Here is an 18,010-nt window from a genome sequence, read left to right on the forward strand (position 1 = left end):
ATAACAACCTCGTGAGACGGTTTATTTTCGATATTATTTGATTGTCTTGGCCTTATTATTGGAAGCCAATCGGAGCATTTTTTTGCACTTACAAATACCTTTCTATTCGCGAACATTGAAAATCTACGATAGATTCTCGTATTTCTAATATCTTCTTTGAAATTTTTTGTTTATTCCTTTTTTCTTTTTAGACGTTTTATATAATATAGTCGTACATAAATATCTGCTCTGTGTTCATTTAAAAAATGAGTATTATTTATTTCATATTTATTTAAGTAGTGCAGTAATTCAATTTAACTAAATTATTAAACTTTATTAGCTGTTTTATGGCACTAAGCTCAAGAGCACACAGAAAACCCCATCATATAAAAATAGTGAATTCCTAGTTTCGTTATTAAAGAAAAAAAAAAACATTCGGTTTTTCTTTCCTTTTATGTTAAATTAAATTACTGTTTTTAATTATTTATCGTCCTCTAAATGCCTTTATAAAGCATTCAAAACAAATTCAAGAGCTTGGAACGCGATGTAACAAGCGTTCATTACATAATGAACAATGTAACGAACGAATGGATGAGTAATTGTATTAACACTTCGCAACACAAACCATTGCTCATTTTGATTTATTATACAAATTACGTAAACTCAGAAACAGCTAATCAATGTTTACATTACACAGCGATAGTCTATTGTTTTATTTTATACAACAAATATTTTGATATTAAATTATTCAAACTTTCGTGAGACATTATCATTAACTAATAAAGGAAATGGCTCCCGATGAAGGGCCCCCGATGGGCTTGAAACTAGTCAGGTAGGCATAACTTAACAAGGCATTTTCTTCATAAGTCACAATTTGATATACTCGAAACGATGAAAAGTGGATTGCGGAGGTTCATTTGGCCACACCAAATGGAGATCTGATCTGTGTCTACCCCTCTGGGTAAGACTTGAGTTGTATGTTAACAGAAAACAATTTAAAGTTTCTTAACTTTATCGATTCACATGAAAATTGGCATTTGCTTATTGCGTAACCTTTTTGTATAGCATTTTACTTTAAGAAAGGTATCCATTGCGGATGCTTTTATCATCCTTGAGTTTTACGCCATCGCAATTTGTCTCCGATCCCCGTTTCCAGCCTTCGATAATGGAATATCCATTGAAAAGTATTCGTTAAAAATGAAACTGCGTTCCGACTGCGGATCCAAAAATCAAGCGGTATTGTTCTTGTCGCTACGGATATTTTGTTTCCTTGCTTATTCTCCACAAATCCTAGGCTATATTTTTAAATTTATATTCTTGTCACGTTCGGTGGAGGTTATTCGTTTTTATTTTGCGAATTCAGGTTCTCGAATTACTTTAAGTGTACAAATGTATGTGTTTTTATGAGCCTAATATTTACATTTACACAATAATAAAAATATTTGTTGTCGTAAAATTCCTCTACAACTTAAGTATACTTGCTACAAGTTGAGAATCTTACTTATAATATTATAAATGCGAATTTTTGAATGGATAGATGGATGGACGTTTTTTACAAGGTATCTCCAGAGTGGCTCAACGAACCTTGATGAAATTTGGCATAGATGTAGAACATAGTCTGGAAGAACACATAGCTCACAAAAGAGTCGCGACCGACAGCTAATATTAAGTTTAGCCTATAACGCCAAGGGATAGTGCTTCCCAACAGTGAAAAAAAATTCAAATCGGTTCAATATTTTCGGAGTCAATTCAATGCAAACATACAATGAAATCTTTTCTCTTTTTAATATAAGTATACATAATGATAGATGTATTACGTTAAAGTTTAAGATTGTATTTTGAAATAGACATATTTAACTGTGAATTTTCACATTCGTACATTTTGTCAACCCTCTTATTCACTCTAAAAAAATAGAGATAGCAATATTTTGTACAAGTTTAACAACATTAGAAACTCAAGATGCATGAACAAGTGAAGATCGAAGAGATTTTTAATTACCTATTGGATCACTTATTGAAGATGAAAGATTCCGTTTAAAGGCACGTATCGGCATCGCTTATGTTGGCCCAAACGTTTGTACGATATGCCAATTATGTTTGACCCAATTCACGCTGCGGGCCACAAAGCAAAGTCTGGATACTATGTTGAATCAATGTATGCCACGCCACTATCATTCTATGTTACAACGTTCGTTTTTCATATAACCTTTTTTTAACATACCATAGTACGTTTCGATGAAACTAAAGTGAAATCCAACAAACAGTAATAACTTTCAAACCACTGCATCTTTTATCCATTGAATCATTTTGAAAAAGTATATGTATAAAGTAAATAAAGGCATTATCGTAATCTTCATAGGTCTTATTCTGGGAAAGATTATGTAAACTTCTACTTATTATGTATACTTACATTATGTACAAAAATATTGTATATAATCATACTATTATTGGTATATTATTTGGTGTTGTTTACAATATTCGAAACCTACGAGTATTTAAACTTTAAAATAATTTTATAACTCATCAATATAAATTAAAAAGCAATTATCAAAGTGATGATTTTACATAAAAGTTATTAAGTTAATGAACATGAAATATAGCTAATAAAATTAACATTTCCGACTGAATGGAAAAGATCAAAGGACAAGGTAGGAAGTTATTAAATTTACGAGATCCGATCCCGTTCTGAATTATCCAAAACGACCTCCTGAAGGTCGACACTACTGGAACACCGATCCTAAATGAGAAAAAATGCAATATTTTTTAAGCTATAGTCTCTTACGACAAAAATATTTTTACTTGTCACCTAAGTACCTATAATATAATATGACAAGGTGTTTTATTTGGATATTCACATACAAAGATGGTTGTTTTAAAGATTTTTCTTCTTTGAAGTAATCTTTTTTTTACCTTTTATTTTTTTTTTCGCCTCGCTATCGCGACGAATCCAGGTGGCCGTTTATTCGTTTGCAACCTTATGATATAAAAAAAGACAACTGTTTTCGTAGCATAACTATATGTAAAATATGTCAATGATATTTAATAATATAAAGTATCCTTTTGTTATTTAACGGTCTGTCAAGGGAAAGATAGAATAACGAAAACTATACTAACGTACGAGATAGTCTAGCTAAGCTTACGCGACTCTATCCATGTGCAGTTAAAAAAAACTTAATAGAGGTATGAAAAAAAGATATTAGCCGATTATCAGACCTACTGTATTATACTATGCTAATGCTAACTAACACTGTGATACGAGAATTTTATATATAATGAAAACTATGCAAGTAATTTAAATTCAGATTTTAATCATAATGTACAGAATTTTAGCTTAAAGTCAGATTTTCAGTTCATAAAACAAATAGTGTAGTAACTCAAAGATGTATTTCGTGTCGAAAAGCAATTTAGCAAAATAAACTACAACGCTAAGTTGGCAAACCAATAACCAGCCGGATGACAAATTGAAATTCCGCCCCGCAATTGTTCGCAGTACATAAGGTTTATGACGTTCATCAATTGTTACTGAGAACTCATTCACAGACGTTACAAAGCTAAATCTAATAGAGTTTAGTAATGTTACAATTATCGACCATAAATCAACGAGTAGAAGAAATATCAAATACGTTTGTAACATTTTTGTTTTGCTATTGGATAAGTATTGTATATTTTTCAAAGAAAACCATTAAAAGATAAAACTTAGATGCAGCTTTTATACGTCACAACATTTTTTTTTATTTAAATGTTTTATTTTACGAGACATAGTCGATGAACACCTTGGTGTTCCCGCTGCTCGTTTGCCCCCTTCTCTTATAAAAAAAAAAAAAAAACATAGTATTATGTCAGATGTATATTTGTCAGATCGTAAACTAATATTATAAAGAAGAAAGATATAATTGTTTGATTACATTGAATAGGATTTGAAACTCCTAAACCGATTTGAAAAATTGTTACACTGTTGAGAAGCTACACTATTCCCGGGCGACATAGACTATATATATTACTAGATTCTTTTTAAATTTGCTCAGACGAAGTCGCCGGCAACTGCTAGTATTTTTGATATAATTCTTGCGTAATAATTAAGAGTAAATTGTACGTTATTATACTTAACGTAAGCTTGGGTACGCACGATTTAACATCATCCCCTTTAAGGGGTATTAACACAGTAACGCATACTTTATATGTAAAGATATAAACACATATTATATCTGCCAGGATAAATATATAAGCAACGCATATATGAATTAAGTTCCGTTTTAAATTACGCTCAAAATATTTATAAATGCCTAATCATATCACAGAGGTTAGCGTATTGGTTCAACCAGACTTATAAACGTCAGGTCCGGATTCGATTCCCGCGACGTACCAATATGTTTTTCTATTATTTAGAACAACACTGTGAAGTCAACCAATCCACACTGGGACTGGTTGACTAAAGCCTAGTCATTTCTAATGCGGAGACTTTACTTAGCTGGTCATAATCATTTTACCCCAATAGCATGTTACTATTTTTTATGTTTATATAAGATTTTGTCCAACTATTGTAGTTTATGGCCAAACATTTGTTAAAGCTAATGCTATGGCAACTAGGGACATATAACTTTGTTTAATACAGTCCCAGAGGTCAACGAACTAACGCAGTGTAATTACTTACAGACTTTTCCCCATTTGGAGCACGTCCTTTCTTCTAAAAGTTGGTACTAAGCAGAATAATGATTAGTCATTAAGTTACTTTTCACTGAAGTGTGATTTTTTATCTGTAGTTTATGTTAATCAATGACGTCTGGAGACGTTATTGTTTTGATGCATTTTTAAATAGGATTATCAAATACTTATTTTACAGTACATTTTGTTGTAGACATGGCAAAAGTTTTCTGCATTTCTGATTTTTAAGCACGTATTGTACGTAAACTGTTATCGAAGTTAATCATTAAAAAGTAATTTTTATTTTTTATTATTTTTACCATATTTACAAAGTGTTATAAAGATTTTAATCGTCTTAAATAAAACAAGGTCACCTTTTCATGTTTTATCCTAATTTAATAGTTGTCAAAACGACTTTATGTTTTGAGAAAATATTTGTTTTAAAAACAGAAAGTTTTCAAACAACGTCTATGTAAAAGTTTAAGTTATATTATGGTACGAAATATCACACTAGTACATTTTAATCCAACACCTATTGTGGTACAATTACACCAAAACGTTATTACATTTTTAATTTATTATTAACACTTTTGATGGTGATTATACATGACACCTCAATACAGTTAACTAATATGATTAGTTCGCCCTCCGCCCCGCCTTTATCATTAAAAGTGAGCGTAAAGTATAGATGGGAATGATGCTGAATTTGACAATTATCCATTAAAATAATCTACAGCAATTTAAGCCGGGAAGGAATATCTCCTAGGCGGATATTAAGACAAAGCGCATTCATCTCGACATAGCTATTTTCTCCGCCTCTCAATGCTCTTAAAGCAATACACGTAAGTACAGCCATGAACAGCGGAATGCATAGCGCCAAGTTATCCAAAATAACTGACCCAAAAACATAGTCCCTCCCTGTGCAGGGGGTGTTTTTCACCATTCAAAAACCCCCTAATGGGGACGAAAGGGCGAGCTTCCAATTCTAATAAAGCTGTCAAATATATTCAATATGACTAATAAATAATAAGTAATTAGCAACGTTATAACAAAACGGTGACGTCACTGTATAAATTGGCACATGTCCGGCATTGTTTTGACCACATATTGAACAATGGGGTATCGCAATTTATTAACAACTTATACTCACATATTATACGCCTAAAATCATTATATCGATGTTTTAAAACGATACGCGGTTAATTTTACTACCTCATTTATTTCAATAAAAAAAAAAAATATCTTGGACACTAGTTAAATTTGAGAATTACAATTTTTTGGATATTTGTCACAGTATTGATATTTACTTGAAAAATATTTATGTAATATCAATACATAAATATTATATATATAAATATTTTATAACAAAACCATCTTCGATATTTAAAACTAGCCTTGTTATCTTACTAATATTATAAATGCGAAAATTTTGATGGATGTTTGTTTGAAGGTATCTCCAGAACGGCTCACCTGATCTTGATGAAATTTGGCACAGATGTAAAACATAGTCTACAAGTACACTTATGCTACTTATTAAATTTATTTTAACCCGACGAAGTCGCGGACAACAGCTTATAGATACAATAGCAAGGCAATCTTACTAATATTATAAATACGAATGTTTGGATGGATGGATGGATGTTTTAAAGTATCTCCAGAACGATTCAACGGATTTCTAAGAAATTTAGAATAAACGTAGATCATAGTCTGGAAGAACATATATGCTACTTATATTATGTTTTTTTTTAATTCCGCGCGAACGAAGTCGCGGGAGACAACTAGTTTACCATAATGTTAACATGTATAAAACCTTAAGTGCGCTACTATTTCCCTGCCTAGCCGACATCGATTGGTTGCTATTTTCGTCGTGTAATCACTAGCGCGACATAATTTACGATCGCACCTTTATTAAAGTGATATTGACCTGAACTATACACTATGTAGACGTTCAGACATAAATTACACTACTCGTACCGAATTTCTTTTGCGTTAAAAGTCCGACGTAATGAACTTATTATGTTCACTTAACCTAGCTCTCAGTCAAGTACTTTGTAGTGCACTAACTTCTTTTATTAGGATATGTATTATTTTAACTGAATAAAAGAAAAAAAGTAAATTTCATGTAAATTTTCGAAAATGTTAACCTGGGGGCGCGACAGTGCACTCGATGAAGTGAGTCCAAACTATCGTATCTCGAATCAACATCAACATGTATACATCATAAGAGATCTCATAAGACTTGAAACTCTTTTCGTTGAATGAATCGATTTTGTCATGTATCTGTATTTTTTATTAATTCAATATTTGCTTTTTTTTATATTCGTATACAGTTTATCTTACATTCTAGAAACGGATATAAATCATTACTATTACTATGGGAAGGTTTCTCTAACCTTTGTTGGCTTCTTTCAGCTTTATTAGTAACAAGTAAGGCTTCTGAGGGTTACTTTAATTCCATTCAACTGTGATTATCAAACGCTATATATCGAACGTAGAATAATACTGTAGGTACACTGCTTAAAAGGTAACTTAATATATGCCTAAAATTATTTGATCCGACGCCCACGGAATCCGCAACGCTAGAGAAATCGCAGATGCGTTGCCGCCCTTTTAGGAAGGTGTACACTCTTTTCTTGAAGGCCAATTAGTCGTAACTGCTTGGAAATACCGCTGAAGACAGAGTATTCCAAAACGCGGCTGTGCGAAGTAGAAAGTTACGCGAAAACCTCTTCGTTGTGGAATGCCACCAATCGTGATGGTAACGATGAAATTTAATAAATAAAAAATAAATAGGCGCTCTGTCTCTAATTTCACGCATTTGTATTATATTTTTGGGTCTGCCTTAGACACCAATAAATGACTAATACGGAAGGTTTGAAACAAAACGGTATGTGTATTATTCCAAAAAATACAGTCAGACAATGTTTAGTTAAACACATGTTTTAACTCTTTGACCGCCGCTGATTGATATTATGAACGTCAACATAGTTATAAAAGTATATGTTTTACCCTTAAATATTTTTCGCCGAAAATGCTATCTATAGGAGTACTTTGTTATTTTTTGTTGTTTCTACGCTTATGATTTCTAGTAATGCCTTATATCAGCAGGCGATAAAACGGTTGGTATATATATTTAATAATTATTGTATACCAGCTGTCGCCCGCGTCTCCGTCCGCGAGGAATTATAAAATAACATAATAAGTAACCATATAGATTGCCAAATTTCATCAAGATCCGTTGAGCCGTTCTGGTGATACCTTTAAACACACATCTATCCAAACATTCGCATTTATAATATTAGTAAGATTTACTAGTATTTACTTCATAATTATGTTTCTCACCCACAAATTCGTTGAAACGAAGCAAAAGTGTAAATGTGGATTTAATTCCCCGTAAAGTACGAAAATACATCATGTGTTTACACACAACAGCGAATCCGAATTGTCCTGTGGATTTGTATAACTTCGTTGTTATACATTACCCGGCCTACTTTCCTTTGTACATCGCTAACTTTAATCCTTATTTTCATAGCATTAAAGTCTAGATTCGTGTTGATTTTCTTACTATGGACGGATGTTTTTTGTGGTACGGTTTTCAGAAATGAATTATTTATAAAGGCGGACGGAAATCTCTGGTACTCTATATAAAGTTAAAAAGCAATCTGTTTGTTTTGATTTGAGACAAGTCACCGAGTGATATTGTTTATTGATGTTATTTTCGATTACGTTACGCTTTTGTTTTTATGATGTTGAAAATACGATTGGAAATAGAATATTTTTAATAAAAGCTAATGTTTCTATTTTACGAACGGGTCACCTGGTGAAGTGAACCGTATTTATGATAAAAATTAAACTGTTACTGTATTACTACAAAAATACTAATAGACGCTGTTTAGTTAAACACGTTTTTTAACCCTTTAACCACCGTTGATTGATATTATTGACGTAAACGTGATTATATGTTCCACCATAAATATGTACCACCGCAATGCTTTTGTGATTCGGTATAAGTACTGCATTATTTATTGATATAGATCTCATTTCGCAAGCCTATGCATATTAATTTTTCAATAACTATAATTTGTCGAAAATCCGCGCCGAGCGCTAGAGTAACGGTATAAAATGGTCGACGTATGTTTAAGCTAAAATATATTAGGTCCTTACATATGAAATTGGCGTTTTTCGTACTGGCCACTTTAATCACGAATTTCTCCTCTTTGGTAAGGAATTCCAAATTCAAATTTGTACAGCTATAGACTCATGTATTTGTGGTTCGATGACCGTCATTCATTTGTTTTTTTCTTCTGTTTTTTTTCTGTTTGCGTCACTCATTTTACAAAATGGAAAACTTAAAATATCGCATCATTTACGAGTACGAGTTCCGCCGTAGCACTAGTGCTGCGGAAACGACTCGAAGGGTGAATGATGTGTATGGCGGTCGTGTTGCAAAAGAAAACACATTTCGTTTTTGGTTCCAACGTTTTCGTTCTGGAAATTTCGATCTGCAGAACAAGCCCCGTGGACGGCCTGAGACTCAAGTTGATAATGAAGAGTTGAAGGCTATTGTGGAAGCGGATCCATCGCAAACCACGTCCGAGTTAGCTGCAGGCTGCGATGTTGGTGATAAAACTGTTTTAATTCACTTGAAGCAAATTGGGAAGATTAAAAAGCTTGAAAGGTGGGTACCTCACGAATTGACTGAAGCAAACCGGCAAACGCGCGTCGACTGTTGCGTTACATTACTAAACCGGCACAATAATGAAGGTATTTTAAACCGAATCATTACCTGTGATGAAAAATGAGTTCTTTACGATAATCGGAAGCGCTCAGCGCAATGGTTGGATCCTGGCCAGCCAGCCAAATCCTGCCCCAAGCGAAAATTAACCTCAAAAAAGTTACTTGTAAGCGTTTGGTGGACTAGTGCCGGTATTGTTCATTACAGTTTTCTCAAATCTGGCCAAACTATTACGGCTGATGTCTATTGTCAGCAATTGCAAACCATGATGGAAAAGCTAGCGGCTAAACAACCTAGGCTGGTCAATCGCTCCACGCCACTGCTGCTTCACGACAACGCTAGACCACACACTGCGCAACAGACGGCTACTAAATTAGAAGAGCTTCAATTGGAAAGTCTAAGACATCCTCCGTACTCCCCGGACCTTGCTCTGACAGATTACCATTTTTTTCGAAATTTGGATAACTTCTTGCAAGGGAAAAAATTCAACTCCGATGGGGCAGTCCAAATCGCCTTCAAAGATTTTATTGATTCCCGTCCGACTGGTTTTTTTAGTAAAGGGATCAATGAACTACCTATGAGATGGCAAAAGTGCATAGAAAATAATGGTTCATACTTTGATTAATTAAATATATTATATTAAAAAATATTCGACTTTTTGTTCCTCCCATACAAAACGCCAATTTCATATGTAAGGACCTAATATTTGAAACACTGTCTAAGTTTTTTATGTTAAGGCCCTTATTTTTTAACTATACAAAATAATAGAAAAGAGGGAAAATAGTAGATTTGCGTTTTTACATAGCATAAATGTATTTAATTTCGTATGTAGCAACTAACTCTTACGTAAAAAATCTCTACGTCGTAGACAATATGTAGCAACTTCTGTTAGCACAAATTACCATTAACCACTCAACTCCGCCCGAAAACAGAATCACTTAGAGTAATTTGAACCTCTATTTCCTTCGCAAATAAAGATCCCTATCTCTTACATCTAGCGATACAGGCTACGCCTAGTGCGAGGGTACTGATCAACACTTGTAAAAGCAACCCATTTTGTATCCATAAAGTTTCTTAGCTTAACTGTTCAATGTAAACTTAAACATAATTTTTTGTATTGTAATTAATTATTTTTTATTGTTAATTTTTTTCTTATATTTGTAAGAAAATCGTTCGACTCAAGGATTTGGATATTCCTTTTGGCAAACGAGCGAGCGGCCACCTGAACTCCCCAAAATAGTGAAGCGACCACTGCCATTAGACATCCACAATTTCAGATGATGCCTACCTCTAATCAACGGAGGAGGGGACGCACAAAAAGAGAATATTTCACCTTCCTATGCATTCCCTCCTCCGTCAAATTCACTACCCCTTAATATACCTTATAAGAAAAGGACGGGACGGGAAATAGGACTAAAATTAGGCCTCCGGCACCACACTCTTCAGACGAAACGCGGAATTGCTTTCACTTCATGAGTGCCTTCTGTGTGGTCGTGGTATTGAACAGGGTGAGCCGACCAATTCGTGCAACAGATGTTGTTGCCAGCGTCTGCCACTGTTACGATTACATATATGTACTCCGCAAATCATTACACTGTTCTATATATAGAGTAGGGTGGCCCAAAAAAATAAAATTTTTCTTTTTTTCGATTCTCGCGTGAAAATATGTGAGTTTACTGTGTTTTAAGAAACTCCACCAAAGGACAGGTTAAAAAAAAATCTTAAAAGGTCGCTCAGAAATTTTGAAAAATTCCAAAATTGCCGAAAATCAGATTTTTTTTTTGTTTTAATTTTTTTTTCTCGTCATGTCATCTTTTTAAGTGTAAAAAATATAAGGATTCTGAAAATTTGACGTCAAAATTTTATTTTCTAAGGGTCGCTCCGAATAAATAAAACAAAAAAAATCTGATTTTCGGCAATTTTTGAATTTTTCAAAAATTCTGAGCGACCTTTTAAGAATTTTTTTTAACCTGTCCTTTGGTGGAGGTTCTTAAAACATAGTAAACTCACATATTTTCACACGAGAATCGAAAAAAACAAAAATTTTATTTTTTTGGGCCACCCAAATATAGAGCGTAAGTTGTGAGCTTAGTTAAATCTTATATATAAAATTTCCATGTCATAATGTTAGTTACCGTACTCCTCCGAAACGGCTTTACCGATTTTTACCAAATTTTATATGCGTATTCAGTAGGTCTGAGAATCGGCTACTATTTATTTTTAAGTTTTTTTTAACAGCGCGCGGACGGAGTCGCGGGCGACAGCTAGTTGAAATATAAAAACTTTAAGTTGGTTTTCACGTGGTTGTTGTGAAGAGGTGAATTGTAACTTGTTTTCGAACTCTACATGTTATAAAGCGTTTTATTAAAGCGTTTATAAAATGCTTTTGGTTTATACCTAATATTAGGATTCCCTATTTTAGATGCTTGCGTTTAACAAATATCGGATGTAAAATTACTGGCATGCCGCATCCGCGTACGTTAGCAGCTTGTTTTATTGGATTTTGCCAATCAGCACATATTTACTATACATTCTGCAGCTCCCGTCCGCTTTGGATTCAGCAATTGATTACGTTTTGGAAACAATAACGTTGTATTTCTTGTTATGTATTACATTTTGAATTCGAATCAAATTTATGTTTCGTGATATTTATTTGCCAGATCAAAGGATAGGGATATTTTTAAATATATTTAAGTTAGTTTGTATTATAAACTAGCTGTCGCCCGCGACTCCGTCCGCGCGGTGTTAAAAAAAAAGTTAATAAGTATCCTATGTATTCTTTCAGATTATATTCTACATTTGTCCAAAATTTTATTAAGATCTGTTCAGCGGTTCCGGAGATACCATAAAACGAACATCCATCCATCCATTCAAACTTTCGCATTTATAATATTAGTACGATAACAAACTATTTTTATACCTTAAATACAAATTAAATTAAATTTCAAAGCAATACAAAGGTATTTAGCTCAACCAAGCTTTATTTAAGCCTATAACTTACGTAGGCGAACGTTGTTTTAATAAATATTTTCTTTAATATTGGTCAGCTATTTCGCCGGCCGATTCATCGCATGCCAAAATAAACTCATTTATTATCAATATTAATACGTATCATAAATATTGAATGTTTTATCTGTATTGGCCGTTAAATTAAAAGTTGCCAGCAACTTTTTTCAAAATTCGAATTCTGAAAGCGTCGATAATAATAAATTGGATTAAATTTCATAAAAGTATCATAAATAAAATGATTTAGGCCGGGACTCCACCAAAGCAGAGATGTGTGCGGTGTGCTGTGCGAGAAGAGATGTTTTTCTTGCTTTTTTGATTTGCTGCTCACATCTTTCATCTCCGCTGCGCGTCGTCCGCGCACAGCTCACATCTCCGCTTCTATTGCGCCGTACAAATATTACACATCTCCGCACAGCGATCTCCACTGAAGCTGAACGGAGAGGAGATGTGTTAATAATACAATTCTATTGGTTGTTTAAAAACACATCTCCTCTCCGCTCGTCTCGACTCCGCTTTGGTGGAGTCCCGGTCTTAAGGAAATATTAAATATTTTACTTTATTCTTTCTGGGGACTTTCTTCCTCAAATTATCGTATCCTTTCTTGTCTTTGTATTTTTAAAAGAAGAAAATATATATTTATATTTTTTATTTCTCTTTCAGAATGCGGGAATATGTGGAGGAGAATGAAAAAAACGACCCACTCATACATGCCCCTGACAAGAAAAACAACCCTTGGGCTGAAAAAGGAAAATGCATCATTATGTAATCATTTAACTATTAAGTAAATATAAAAAAAATATCACCGAAAATTTTAAAAAGACACAGTTTGGCGAACGAAAAAAGAGTCTGGTCGAATAACTTCATACCGTAGATTGATGCTCAATAAAGAAGAAATTAGTTGGACATTAAAATTGGGAATAAATAAGAAAGTAACCGAATATATCATGAAACTGCCAGACAATATGAAAGGTAATAGAGACGTAGTTAACATGTCCATGCGAAAAGTTGACGTAGAAAAGCCAAAAGTTAATTTCATAGATTTCTTTCATTATATTTAATTTACGTTCAACATTAATCTAGTCTTTTTATTTCTATCTATTGTAATGAATGTACATTTTGATTGTTGCGAGACGCAAGAATGTACTTATGGGTGTTATGTTGAAATATTAAAAAAAATGGTTGTAAATACGTTAAAATTTTGTATTTCTAGTACCTAGAATGTTTGATAATGAGTCTACAGTAGCACTCAAAGGCGCAAGCCATGTTGAAAGATGAAAATTAAATGTTACCCACTGACATATTGTCACAACTGACTTAATTTTATCTCAGTTATTTATAAAGAGTTTATTTTCAATATTATTTAGAAGCGGTTGATTCAAAAATAACGGGAGACTCACTTTGTTTTTATTATTTTATTTAAAAACTGATGAATCCATTTCGGTCTCATACATAATGCAACTTCCTCTTCGATAAATGTATGGACTTGCATTGGATTCTCAAATAAACCAAACGAAATAAGGGCCTATCAAGCTCTTGTTTCGTTTAGTTTAAAATAAATATATTTTATTAATTTTAATACTTCGAGTAAAAGCTTCGCCACCGTTTTAGCATTTAAAAAAAGAATTGAATATAAAGTTTCATTGAGCTCATGAATCTTTGTATTTAAAAATTAATATTAACTTTTAAAATATAGGGTTAATCGCAGATCACAACTTAACAATTATACGTCGAATCACAGAATAATGAAGTCACTAAGGAATTAATATATTGGCAATAAAGGAATCGTAATATAAGGAAACGTAGGAAAGTAATACGAAAGATATCGTTAAATGTAGACCAGAGGTAATAAATTAAAATGATTAAAATCATTAAAATGCGTCATCTTCGAACGCAAAATAATTTTAAGCTGAAATAGGATACGTTTTTTTATAAATAAACAGGTACATTCTGCAGTGCCATTATCTAGGAATGCTTCTATTGAATAATTAAATTAGCTATCTTCTATGCTCCACTTTAGTCTATCATATTGAAACATACATCATTCATTAACTATCCTTTTCATTATAAAATATTTTACCTTTTTATTTATCTATTCTCTCATGCAGTTCTTTTCATCGATTTATTCCATTCAGCCATTTAAAAATTAAGTAATGAAAATAAATTATCAATATGAAATATAAAATCTAGCACTTGATTAGATTAGTATATAATTCGAAACTTTTAAATTGAATTAAAATTTATCTAAGTCACAAAATTACTCAATAAAAATGAATTATCGTAGTTTCCAAAATAAAACATCTTCTAAATTATATCTAAGTGTTAATAGTGTTTGAGTGAAAATATTTCAAATGTAAAAATCTGCAATTTGCATTCATGAAATATTTTAACTTTATACTCATTTAGTATTAAAAGAAACATTCCATTTAAAAAGGTTTCCTTATGATCCTAAATTTGATTAAAATAGAAAAAAAAATAACTTACGCACTGTAGGTTAATATAGACTTAAAGAAAATAACCTAAAAATTAATCCTTAATAAACCTTTCTCCTTATCATATCTATAATAACATGAACTAAAAATCATTCAGGCTGTGAGTACCTATGGATTGTTAGCAACTTGTCATCTCATTAGAATCAGTCATCTCATTTTAATGAAAAGAAACATGGACAATAAATATACATCATCCATGGACTTTACCTTTCAGAACAAACACAAATAAAAAAAAATCGAGAAACATATGTCAATTCCTGATACGTACTTGTTAAATTAAATCGTTATTCATTGTCTCCTTCTCTCATATTTTAACTATTTATGTCTCTTATTCGATGATAATCATTGTCACTTCTGTCCCTTCTTAGTCATGAATGGTATTTAAATAGGAATTTAGTATGTAATTGTAGATTTAGTTATTAATAATAAACAAATGTCAAAGTTGTTTGTTAACTTAAAAGATAAATGATGCAATTCAGAGAATTAGCCGTAGATTTAATTAAAATTGAAACTTAATCGTTTATTTTAAATGACCTTATCGTTAAATTAAGGAATACAATCGGAATTAAGGAGGCGAAGTTTTTTCTCTAACTGATAAACTGTTCTGATGTATCTCGTTATTTTTAAATCAATCTCCATTAAGTGTATTAAGTTTTAGAGTTTTATTTTTTATTAATTAAGTTAAAAACCAAAGAATTTTTTTTGTATTTGCTTTAACCTCGAATCGTTAACTACATTAAAATGATTAAAACAATGTTTATTTTTAATTTAATATGAACAATACTTTATTGGATTTTCATTAATAATTTAAGCTAACAACTAAATTTAACGGTAATTTTTAACGGATTGATCCACATTAATAACTAGATAAGGTGATATTGGAAATGATTTTTTTAGAATCACTAGGCTAAGATATTGTATGTTATTAAAATATGTAATCAGTAATTACTGAAATAAATTTAAAACATATACAAATGAGTTTTATTTACCAATTCATATTTACATAACTGACGAACACTATAATTCTAGCGCTATATTAAACCTAACCTGTAAGATGGTTTCTCAAAACATCTCAATTAACATACGCTACAGTTTAATCAGACACACGGAAGTGATGTAAATACTCTACTCCGTCGCGACCAACTCTATCAAAATTATATGAAACTAGCTGTCGCCCGCGACTCCGTCCGCGCGCAGTTAAAAATGGGGGGGGGGGTTATGAAAAATAGATGTTAGCCGATTCTCAGACCTACTGAATATGCTCACAAAATTTCATGAGAATCGGTCAAGCCGTTTCGGAGGAGTACGGTGACGAAAACTGTGACACGAGAATTTTATATATTAGATTCAACTCGAAGTACATGATTTTTGTACAAATAGTTAGTAAAACTTTATTACCTAGGTATCGCATTGGTGCATCTTATTTCATAAAATAAAGTAGCATATAAAAAAGCGGTAATTTTATGATCTAACATCCATGCAACTAGCAAATGAGTTAAAACTGCGTTCTTTTAAAGAATATACTCGTAAAAAAGATGCCATATAAATGTGATAATATGAGGAATAGGAGAGGATTGAAAATGGAATATAATGAAATTTTGAAATAAGAACTCGCCCCCTAGGTTCCGAGCCCCTCAGTGGGGAAGAATAGTTAACTGATGATGATGGAACAAGAAATAATGTAGAGTTCATAGTATTTTATTTAATTGAATAGTAAAATTATATTTTATAAGTTTCAAATCTAATATATAAAATTCTCGTGTCACAGTTTTCGTTCCCGTTCTCCTCCGAAACGGCTTGACCGATTCTCATGAAATTTTGTGAGCATATTCAGTAGGTCTGAGAATCGGCCAACATCTATTTTTCATACCCCCCCCCCCCATTTTTTAACTGCGCACGGACGGAGTCGCGGGCGACAGCTAGTCTATATAAATAAAAGAAAGTCGTGTTAGTTACACTATTTATAACTCAAGAACGGCTGAATCGAATTGACTGAAAATTGGTGGGCAGGTAGCGTAGAACCAGGAAACGAACATAGGATAATTTTTACCCCGTTTTCTATTTTTTATTCCGCGCGGACGGAGTCGCGGGTAAAAGCTAGTAACTAATATAATTGTGATATATTCCAATCAAATAATTAAGAATAATAATTTCCTATTCAAAAGTTTTCAACTTCTATAAAATTGTAAAGTTGAAATGTCGATAAGAAGAACTATAGATAAAGTTACGAGGAAATTAAATGGTTGAAAGAAAAAAACTTGATGAAATTTTAATGGATTACTTTGCAACAAAGTTTTTCGTTCGACCCAAAAACTTTTCACTTGCGTTCAAAGTTTAGTTTAAGTTACATTCAATTTAAAAAAAATAATTAAAAATATTCTACTAACAAAGGTGGCTTTGAAATTTTTGTTTAAGTAAATATGTTTTCCTTAACAAACTAACGATTCTCGATTAAGGGTATCAAGTTCAAATCTAGTAAAAAAAAAAAACAAATATCATCCCTGTTCTTATCATCACCAGCCCTTTAACACTGACGGGTTTAGACCTTACCCTAAAAGTTAAGGGCCTTTCTGACTTCACGAATTTCTTTAAAGATATGTACAATTGCGCATGTTTATGTTAGCGTTCTCTTTGCAATGGCGAATTCAAATGGCTGCTTGCTTGTTTGTCAAGTTATGATACGAGTATAAGAAATAAATGTACAGATTATGGGATGACTGACTGTGGGTTTCTAAGTCCAAAGTCTCCGTTTAATAATTATCTCTGTTTTGCCAAAGATAATGACAGACATGACGATATGTTTTATACAGAGTGAATCTATACGTTCGCTAACCAATGCACTATTAAACAATATGTACACTGATGACTATAGTGTGTCACAGGTCGAATGTAATTGAGACTACACCTGCTGGATAAACCGCGATCCATGTTAATTAGACCGATACATCGCACACGAGCTGCGGTTAGGGTGTTTACTCATTGTTCTGAATATATCAGCTTTAGACATGTGGTCCGCTAGATAATATTAATTACGCGAAGTATGTTCGAATGGTTTACTAAATTGTTTCCTAAAATAGTATTTATTTAAAACAAGTAATTACGATAACAAAATAAAATCATGTTTTTTGTCCGCGCGGAATAAAAAAACATGATAAGT

The 18,010-nt window shown here is 32.4% G+C and overlaps 1 protein-coding gene across 2 annotated transcripts in view; it reads left to right on the forward strand.

The window, feature by feature from the left end:
* Nucleotides 1-14,496, forward strand: part of LOC106718104 (guanine nucleotide-binding protein subunit gamma-e) — a 32,220-nt gene extending 17,724 nt beyond the window's left edge. For both annotated transcript variants that reach the window (XM_014512110.2, XM_014512109.2), the window contains exon 4: nt 13,025-14,496. In XM_014512110.2, coding sequence (XP_014367596.1) covers nt 13,025-13,130 — 106 coding nt within the window. In that variant the 3' untranslated portion in view covers nt 13,131-14,496. The remainder of the gene's footprint in view (nt 1-13,024) is intronic.
* Nucleotides 14,497-18,010: the final 3,514 nt, after the last annotated feature.

This window comes from Papilio machaon, chromosome 10 (genome assembly GCF_912999745.1).
Source record: "Papilio machaon chromosome 10, ilPapMach1.1, whole genome shotgun sequence".
NCBI classification, from domain to species: domain Eukaryota; kingdom Metazoa; phylum Arthropoda; class Insecta; order Lepidoptera; family Papilionidae; genus Papilio; species Papilio machaon.